Here is a 10,754-nt window from a genome sequence, read left to right on the forward strand (position 1 = left end):
TACGGCTGCATGGCTCGTTCATGAATACAAATCGAACCGTGCGCCGCTTTAAAAGACATCCCTACACAAAGGATGATGTGACATGTTTCATCACTTCATCGTGCATCGAGAACATGGTGAAGTCATTATTTATGAATGCCAGATACAAACTATTGTTTAGTTGTTGGTGTGCAACGTTGCAAAAATGCTTTATGGCCCATTATCACGTCCAGCCAGGATCACGCTGACTGAGGGAGCTCACGTCTGAGCTGGAACGCTGCTCTTCTTCACACTAACGGCAAAAACAAACTGTCCTTGGCAGATAATGTTCCGTACAGTTTCTCCAAGACGGCAGATTTTCCTCTCCGCGAGACATTTGTCAGGTTCTCTGACAGAGGCACGATTTCTGCTTTGTGCACGTACATCACAGCGTACAAGGTGAAACACCTTCAGTGAAATATTCCTTATCGCTTTGCAAACATGCAGGGAGGGAAAAAAAAAGTTTTGTAGTCTTGCCAGAGTGACCGACTCCTTCGGTTAATTATGGCCTCAGACGACACGTGTTACTGTGGATCAGTGGCACTCAAACTTCTTGCTCAGGGGCCACTCGCGGCCTGTGAAAGACTTCTGAGTGGCCCTTGAACATTTTTCAGCATGAAACGTACTCACCCTGGGCTGCTGAAGCACTTCATGAAGGCAGCAGGATCCATAATTAATGTCTAACAGCTTCATCTGCACATCCAGTGTTAGCATTAGCATTCTATGAAAGGGTTCTCTTTAAAGAAGGTCACTTTACATGTAATAATAATATTTAAACATGTTTCTTATCAGCAAAAAAGCTAAAGAAAAATAGCAACCTCAGCATTTTTCTCCCAAAAACTGCAACATTTAAGCAAAAAAACTCTCACAGATTGAAATCTAAGAAGGATGAAATGCATACATCTGCTTAGCGACGCGCCTGGATGTGCAAAATTCCATTCAGTGTCATGCATTAAGAAACATAAAACAAATAACCAAGAGGCATTAGAGCATAAAAATAAAGCATGAAACACACTCTGACACTCTGAATGTGAATTTTACACAAAACACTGACTTGTCCATGACAGGCAGATTGGATAAACACAGACTATTATAGAGAGGAGGATGAGAAGCAGTGACACATTTAGCAGCATTATTCTAAATGCTTCCACTTTATATTTAAACAGACATGCTTTTTAAACCTTTGTTTACACAATTTCACTTTATGGATGCAGGGTTAAAAGGAAGAACACACTTTTATTTTCAAATCAAGGACTTGTCTGCGAGTACCAGCAAGAGTCTCCTCCATGTGATGGCGCTTATTGAACCAACCAGTTCTGTTAACCTCATTGTATTCTCTGGATTAATAAGCACCAGAAGCCTCTCAAGGTGCTGCTAAGAACTCCAGCTTAATATTGATCGACCCTCTAGTAGCTCTCCATACATGGACATTTCAAAAGTCTTATTCAGGCCTCTAAAAAAACAGATGTTACATCACAAGGAGTCTAATTAGCACCGAATGGTAGGGATGTTTATGTTTTCTTTTGTAGCCAAGATGGACTAAGATGATGTGTCAGATGCACATGGTACATGCACCAACAGAACATCTCCACACAAAAGCAACCAAACACTGACAAATGACACAAACACACTTGTCTTGTGATAATGACCAGGTGGAGGTCCTGCAACAGTGTTATCATCAGCTCAGACAAAAACATTTGCATTGGCCCTGCATGCTCGCTTGGCAATTTTTACCCACAATCCTCTGCACATAGGAAGCCGGGTCACACGACTGAGCGTTGCATTGCATCACAATTACGTGCATTATAAGTAAAAATGTCAAAATAACATGCCATAATATAAATAAGTTACACTTACATATGTCAGTATACTGTAATATGTATTCAAAATATGCAACAGGAGTCGTCTGGTTTGCCCGCTGGTGACAGAGCCCTTCCTTTATCTGAAAGGTCAGTGCTTCTATCCCAGCTGTGTATCCATCTAAAGCCATTCATCCTCTAAAAACATCATCTCTCACCCACTGCTTCCTGAGTGTCAGCTCCAAGCCAAACACCTTCCAACCCCAGCTGTGTTAATAAACAGTTGATATAGCATTAATCACCACTGCCCTCAAGTGGTCACTACCAGGTACAACATGCATGCACACACACACACACACACACACACACACACACACACACACACAGCTGCTGTTCACCTCAACATCTCACACACTCCTCAACTGACACAGCCCTCTATTTTTTTAAATCAATATATGTACAGCCCAACAGTATATTTGTCTATTCAAATGTACTGAGATCAATTGACACACACACACATAAAAGTATATAAAAGTATTGAAAAGACTCTGTGAATAAAGCTGTTAAACTGTGAACTCTGAACTTTGTTAAAACCTGACATTCAAGGCAAGTTTGCAGATTGTATTACTTCATGTAAGCACCTATTTACACAATCTACCATCCATACAAACCTGAACAATAGGATCTATTAGTAATGTCCATGTGCTTTAAAGAGAAAAAACACACAGAAGAAGAAAGTGAAGGGAAATGTCTTTACTGGATTTTTATATTTAAATTGGATTATTTTCCATGTTCTTTGACTCTGTCTTTACACATGCTGTCCTAAAGAACACACCATGTTCTGCTTATTCCTTTTATAATCATCAAAGTTGATAACCTGAAGTGTCTTAAACATTTAACAAATAAATTCACTAAATTGTGACAATTAAACTAAAGAAATGATGCTGTTATTCTATATGACCAGCAGGTGGCAGAAGAGACTCAGAAACAAGGAGCCTATAGGCCGACTAGCTTACCTTTAAATCTTCTGCCTGACTTTGTATCAACGTGACATCATCATCATCTTATTTTCTTTCAGGGCTTCTTGGTACTTTTTAAGTCTTCTTGGTGTATTGAAATATTCTCATTGTGCAGTTACAGCATCACTGAAATGAATTGTTGATCTTTGTTGTTAACAGGAACATGGGAATCTGAAGCAGTCTTGATGTGTGGCTCACCTGAACATCTGATAAGAGACTAAAACTATCAGGAGGATGCTGCCAAACCACCACAGACAGTTTGTCCTGCAACAGCAGCAACAAGTGTTTGTCCTCACAAGTGTGTGAACTGCAGGAGAAGCACGCTTGTGATAAGCACTGCAAAACATGCCCCATGATCTGCATGAGCCTCTGACCTCTGTGACTGGGCCAGTGGTTTGCACTTTTGTCCACTAGGTGGAGCCACATGCTCAGACAGGCTCAGCTCTTGCCTCCTTTCCCATCCACAAAGCATGCTTCAAAAACATATGTATGTGTATAAATATATATGAATAGTAGTTTATAACACAACATGTGTGGGTGTGTGATGACACAGTTTTCAGTCTGGTTAGTAACAAGTTAGTCATTAATAAGTCCAATTAGTCCAAACCCTCATCTCTCCTGTTCTCCAGCCTTCCTCACAACCACCAGGTCTAGACACACACAAACGCCAAACTGTGGTAATACCAGATATCATGGCATCATCAACTCTTCATAAGAATTCTTTTCTGTCTTTTTATATCTTTTCTTTTCTATTAGCAGTGATCAGTCTCATCTGAAGCTCCTCCTTCATGGTGTGGTTACAAACCACAGCACCCAGCAGTCTTATCTGAGGGCAGCAGGGGCTGATGGGAGTTTTGAGCAGCTCGTCCTCATTTGGCCTCAGCTGCATCAGAGCGTCACTTCTCTGTGAGTTCACCAGAGGAAACATGCTTCTCCTGCCGGCTGCTGCTCTCTGCTGTCTGTGTTCAGGTGAGTGTTTCCAGCCAATCAGGCGCCGACGAGCCGCACCTGTAACAATCACTGACCTCCACCTGTCTCTGCAGCGCTGGTTTCCATGGCAGCAGATCTGATTCAGAACGATGCCTCGCTGACCAGGAGAGTCGGTGGACATGTGTCCTTCAGCTGTGGAGGGGTTCAACAGTGTGGAGAGAACTATGTGTGCTGGTACCAGAAGAAAGACAAGGACACATTCAAAGTGATTCTTGATATTGATAAGAGAAATGGTAACATCGATAAAAGTTACAGCAGTCATCCTCAGAAAGATGATTTCTCAGCTGTAAAAGCACAGAACGACTGGGAGCTGGAGCTCAAGACAGTTAAAGAGGATCATTCAGCCACCTACTACTGCTCCTGTTGGCCTGGGTCCCACAGTGAGAGATTATGCGAGCAGCCTGAACAAAAACCAGCAGAGAACAGAAAACCACATCAGCTTCATGTTTCACCTCCATCTCAGACTCAAACACACTCAAAGAGCTCTGAAGCATTGAAAGCTGCACAAATCCATGTTTGATCCCAACAAAGGAAGGAATGAGTCCATGTGACCAGAGGGGACGCTGAGTGGGAGTCTTCCAGTCGGAGCTTCACATGTTAACAGAGGAAGTTTAGAATCAGCAGGAAAAAGCTGATGATGAAGACGCTTTGATGGTTTTTACAAACATGGAGATTTTCAGTGTCTCTGTTTTACACAGACGTTCCTGCAACATGGAATTCTGACAGAATTCTGCCTCCTGATTGGATCCTTCACTCAGCAGGTTTTTGTATGAGCCTGTTTCACTGTGTGGGATGTGATCATCTTTGGTCCTGGAACTAAACTTATAGTAACAGGTAAGAACTAACATTTATTTTTACTGTTGGAAATGTTGAAGCTGTTTAAAGTCACTTTCTTCATGAACTGTTTCTACTGAATCACATTTTTATTATTTTTATACTTTGTATAGAATTTATCACACAGCACACGGACAGAAAAAATTAAATTAAAAAATTAAATTGAGTTATTGTTTCTGCAGAATTATTTTAGTGTTTCATCATTTCAGTATTTTTTCATCAGTAATAAATTAAAATATAAAATAAAGAAACCTGATGTGGCGCTACAATAAGAAGAAATCATTTGTACATATAAAAGATAAAAGATGACACATTTAAGATAAACATTAATGTGTTTTACGTGTTAACACAGATTCCATATTCATCAAAATTATATATATTTATTTATTTAATGTTATTTATATTTCATGCTGTATTTATTTCATCCATAATATGCAAATCGCTTCTTAAAATACAAATCATGAATGTACACAGTCCTTCTCTGGTTAACTATAAACCTCATCACTACATCCAGTGGTAAAACAGACGTGAGCCCTTTTGTTGCTGCTGTCAGCTTCAAGGAGACATAAATACAGCATGAACTGAATCAATATGAATTAAAATGGAGGAAACCTTTATTTGTCCCACAATGCAGACATTAAATAAATAAATGTAATATTATATAAATACATGAGGCAATAAATGAATGAATGATATGCCACCATATGAACGATCTGGCACAGACTGGCCTTTTGTTATGATGACTATTATAGTAAAATATTGAGACATAACTTCAAATATGCGGCATGGTGATTTAAATCATGTTTCATACATAAATCTGACAAATTAAAACAATTTACAGATTTTTAAGTGATTAAATAATATGTATTATATGTGACAGATTCATTATAAAGCAGTTTTGTTATTTGTTACATGTGTGTAAACTTTATATATAACTTCATATTATAACAGTGGATTTGTCATAATAACCAGTTGTAGGTCAGCTACAATTTATAGTTAAATGTCAGAAGCTCTGTCATAAATTGAAGTTTTATTTGCTTTTAGCTTCCTTTAAGATTCAGACTTGCTTGTTCTTATGTGACAGAACATTTTAGACATCAGATGCGTCATGTGACATGTCCTCCAACATTCCAAGACGTGCATGTTAGGTTCATTGTCTCCAATTGACAAATAGACTCCAGTAGTACAGGACAAGTTCAGGACTAATTTAAATGATATAAATTCCCTATCCCCCTCACAGCATGATGGAGCTGCTGCACTGACAGGCTGATGATTGTGTGTCTGTGTTGTGTAGCCTCAGAGCAGCAGGTTGTGTTGCCCGTGGTGAGCGTGTACCCAGCAGCACCCACAGGTCGTCCTGAGGGGAGCAGCTCCCTGCTGTGTCTGGCCTCAGACATGTTGCCTCCTCTGGTCCGCTTCTCCTGGAAACGACAGAAGGAGAACGGCTCGCTGGAGGAGCTGCATCCTGCTGAGGGAGAGCAGCTGGAGCTCAGAGAGACGGGACACAGCGCCGCCATCTTGTTTGTCCAGCAGCAGGAGAGCAGCAGTTATAAGTACAGCTGTTTTGTGAACCATGAGGGGGTCAGAGTGAAGGCCCAAACAGAGCAAGGTAATGAACATGTTCATGAGATGTTGAGCAGAGAGCAGAGGACCTTTGTAAATATGTTACTCTTCTGTTTCAGAGCTTCCAGCTGCAGCTTCCTGTCCTCCAGAGAGAGAACCTGCAGACCTGCCAGCTGTGCAGCTCACTGACTGTAAGACCCATTCAGGATGAAGATGTTCACATCCCAACACAGTCAGAGAATGACCTGTCTGTCTGTCTGTGCGTCTGTGTGTCAGGGTCCTTCCAGTCTCAGTGCAGGGTGAAGCTGCTCCTGCTGCTCTACACTGTGCTGATAGTGAAGAGTCTGCTGTACTGCTGTGGACTCTCTCTGCTGATGATCGGCTGACTGCTCGTCCTCCATCACATCATCCATCACTGTCCTCAGAGTCCATCAGTGATCACATGATGCTCTTTTTTTCTCTTTGTACTAAAACTTTGAGTCAGTATAAAACTGAATCTGACTTCCTGTCTGCTTCGATCTTTCTGCATTTATAGCTTTACTTTTTATCACAAAGTGTCTTCACATTATTTCACTGTCGGTTCACAAGCTGATCCATCATGTTGCAGCCTGGCAGTCATGTGACCATGGTTGTCAAGCAGCAGGTGCAGAACAGCATGTGATAAAAATCAAAGGATGAAACCACACGGCTGTTGTGTGTGTTCAGCGTGGTGTATGTGTGTGTTAATCCTCTTTTATAAATCTGCATTCCGACTGCTGTTTTCTTCACAGTGACATAAAATGAGAAAATGTTTGAATGTTTTATCTGCACACACGTGCTCTCTGTGATTTGATGATGAATAGATGGATTCAATGTGAGTAGATGAAGAAATGAACCTGCAGCTGTCTTCAGACTCTCTGCAGCTCTGTCACTTTCTGATATTAATAAACTCTTTCAGATCTGATGTTTTGTATCCAAACTCATTTTCTGTGATTAGTTAATTGTTGAAAACACTGAGTGCAGACTGATCAGTTTAAAGAGCATGCAGTGAGCAGGAAATGAGGCAGGTTGAGGACTTCCTGGAATGATTCTGTAACCGTCACAGTGAAACCCACAGAAACCCACAGAGCCGTCTGATTGGCTGCTTTCTGTCCTAATAACCACTGAGATCACACTGATATCTGCAGCTGTTCCTCCATTTCTCTCTACACTAATAATCCTCTTGTTAATAAACAGTAGATGTAGCATTAAGCATCACTGCCCTCAAGTGGTCACTGTCAGGTACAACATGTTGTCTGTGAAGGTGAGAGTATGAACCAGAGGTACAATGTAAATGCCTGCTTGTCACCAAGGACACGTCACCATCAAAGCAGGAATGAGGATCAAGCTGAGAACCTTACAGTTAGTGGACTACCACTCTTTCACTTGAGCCACAGCTGCCTGAACAGTGATGTCATCACAAGGCCAACAAGCAGTAACACAGTCAGTAAACAGTGATGTCACAACCCAACCAAGCAGCTCTCTTTAACACAGCAACTGACCTGTGATGTCATCACAAGACCAACAGCTCTCTTTAACAGACCAAGAGAAGAGTGATGTCACAAGCAGACCTAACAGGCCTGTTTAAGACAAGTGGAGAATGATGTCATAATCAGAGCAACACAGGAAGTAAAGACATGTATGAATGACTGTGGTCAAAGAAAGAAATGATTGAAGTCAATAGAAAATGAGAGTAAATGTTGCTGCTGTCCTTCACTCTGACTGGAGACAGGAGCTGTATAATCATCACTCTAACAATAAGAAGAAAGCAGCACACCAGTCACATGATCATGTTGTACAGTAAATGAGAAAAAAAAGCAGGAGAGGAGGAAACACAACTTTTAGCTCAAGTGCTGCCACCTAGTGTCAATATTTGGTATTAATTCTGACTACATATTCCACCTTTAACTCACTGCCATATATACTGTGCCATGTGTGAAGTGATGATAAAAATGTGAATGTGAATTTATTGTAAAGAACTTTACTTATTATCTCTATTATAAGTGAGCAGTGTGTGTGTGTGTTTGATGGAGTGTGTAATGTCTGCTCAGTATTATTGATACAGCTGTGTGTGATCTGAAAACTGATCAAACTGTGATGTGTCTGATGTTGACAGAAGAATCAGAGGTTGCATCTAAATAATGATGTCATATGGTCCCTAAAAAGGAGTCACAGAGGCTCTGTCTCCTTCCTGCCTCACCTGCAGACAATCCTCCAATCAGACGCCTGTTTCCACGGCCCTCATCAGCCCTGCACTGTCAGCACATCTGCATGTAGCTGCCTGCTGTGTGGACTCTGACCTCTTCCTGCTCTCTGCTTTGTCCATGTTTACATCAAACAGCATCAAGTGTCCTCCTCCCTCCTTCTAGACACACACAGCATGACAGTGTACAGCTGTGCTCCTCCATGCACACACACTGAATCTACTGAATGTCAGCACAGGTCAAGAAGAGAATCACATGTCAGACAGTCAGATCCACCTTTAAAGGTGAGGTAAGAGAAACCTATTTGTCAACTGTCCATACTCCAGTCCGGCAGGTGGCGGTAATGCACCAGTAAACTGAAGACGAAGAAGAGGAGGAAGAAGGAGGACGAGGAAAAACAAAGCGACAGCAGAAGCTGAACAGAAGTGTAACTACTGTGAGTGTTTTGTTACATCTGAATGGCTGCTGCTGAGTTGTTGAGAGGTTTTATCAGCGAGCGGCTAACTGCTGCTGCTGCTGAAATATTGGGAGCGTTTGAACAAACTATCGTCCAGTACGAGGAAGAGATGGACCGTCAGCGCAAACTGCTGGATATCCTCCTGAAGCCTGAGATCAAGTTACACAGAACAGGTATGTAAACATGACAATGTCACGGAACAACAACGTCTCTGTTTGAAAAGAGTGCACATTCAACACATAGTGTTTCTAACAGGAGGACACTGACTTCATGACTTGAAGCTACAGATGTGTCCCTCCAGCTTTTCTCTCTCTGCTTCAGCTCATCAGAGCTCTGTGCTTCGTTTATTCACTGTTGAAAACTACTGAGCAGCTGCTGTTATTTCCCAGTTAGTATCAGAGATGAACCGACTGATCGGCCATGACCGGCGTCCGCAGATCAGCAGATATGACGATTTTACGCCCGATAAATGCACTCGCGCACAAACCTTAGCTTAGCTTAGTTTAGCTTAGCGTAGTCAATGTTCAGTCTATCCAACATGAGCAACATGGTGAAGACGCTCGCACATTACCACCGTGTACGTCGTCAGTTGTTGAGCTGTGAATTATCGATGTAGCCCAAGTTGATAAACATTACAGCACTGATATGATCCATTACATGTTGGCTGGTAGCTGAATTCCACGCAGTGCCGTGGTGCACACACCTCCACAGACCACAGCCAGGTTAAGACCTGACAGCTTAACATCCACAGAAGTTTTGTGGCACCTGTCTGCCAATGACAGACACAGACAGCAGTATTATTTAAACAAAGTCCATGATTTGGTTCCTGGGGGTCAGGAATCAAGACTAACTCATTTACAGCACTTATAAACTACCTGATCACAGCTAGCAGATGCTAATTGTCTAATGATCACACAGAATGTTCCCGTTGAACATGCTGTTACATGCTGGCCGACATCACTATGTTCATTGTTACTCCTGAAATGATGAAAAATTGAATTTTGGGGAAGAAAAATTCCTGGTTTGTACAAAAAAACGTGTTGAGATACACCTGCAATACATCAATATCACACCAAGGTGACAACCAGTTAATTTGGGCACCAGTCCATCACACTAGCCGATCAGACAGATGCTGATTTTATCAGCCTGTGCCTGTGTGTGTGTGTATGTGCACGGGGCAGCTATTTATTGTGTTTGATAAAAGAACAAAGTAAAGACCTGTTCTATAGGAAAGGTGACCTTGAATGACTTCTGCTATGATCTGCTGCTGTATAGAAAATAGCTGCCCCCTATATAATGGCAGGGAAACACTGGTAAGTATGGAATATAATGTAACAACAGTAGTTAGTAGTGTGTGAATGTCCCACACTGGGAAGCCTAATATTTTGTTATTGCACCCTAAGTTAGACTTGCTGAATGTCTGTTGACACGATATTACTGAAAAGCTGATTGTATTTCTATGTTAGAATTTTCTGTAAATACATCTCTCTGTGTGCTGTGAACCTTCTGACCCTTTGCCCTGCAGATCTCTCTCAACAACACAGTTTTAAAGTGGAGGATGTTCTGGCTGACCAGCAGCTCTGTAACCAGAGGAAGAACTCCATTCTGGACCAGGATGAACCAGTACCTCCACAGGTTAAAGAGGAACAGCAGGAAGTCTGCACCAGTCATGAAGGAGAGCAGCATGTACTGAAAGAGGAGACTGATCCCTCTATAGTAACTGCTGCTTATGCTGGACCAGAACCAAACCATGACATGGTTCTCTCTCACAACGCTCCTCAAGGTAAAATGTCTCTAAAAAACACCTGAATGTTTATGATATTTTCTGTTTGTTAGTATTTTAATGTTGCAT

The 10,754-nt window shown here is 41.6% G+C and overlaps 1 protein-coding gene across 1 annotated transcript; it reads left to right on the forward strand.

The window, feature by feature from the left end:
- Positions 1 to 3,762: 3,762 nt before the first annotated feature.
- On the forward strand, positions 3,763 to 6,795 carry LOC114432360 (immunoglobulin lambda-1 light chain-like). The gene is made up of 6 exons (XM_028400350.1): positions 3,763 to 3,805; positions 3,880 to 4,206; positions 4,601 to 4,660; positions 5,961 to 6,269; positions 6,343 to 6,414; positions 6,500 to 6,795. Exons 1-6 carry the CDS (start codon positions 3,763 to 3,765, stop codon positions 6,607 to 6,609), a joined length of 921 nt encoding a protein of 306 aa, XP_028256151.1. The 3' UTR covers positions 6,610 to 6,795.
- The last annotated feature ends 3,959 nt before the right edge of the window (positions 6,796 to 10,754 follow it).

The sequence above is a fragment of the Parambassis ranga genome, chromosome 2 (assembly GCF_900634625.1).
Source record: "Parambassis ranga chromosome 2, fParRan2.1, whole genome shotgun sequence".
Classification (NCBI taxonomy): Eukaryota; Metazoa; Chordata; class Actinopteri; family Ambassidae; genus Parambassis; species Parambassis ranga.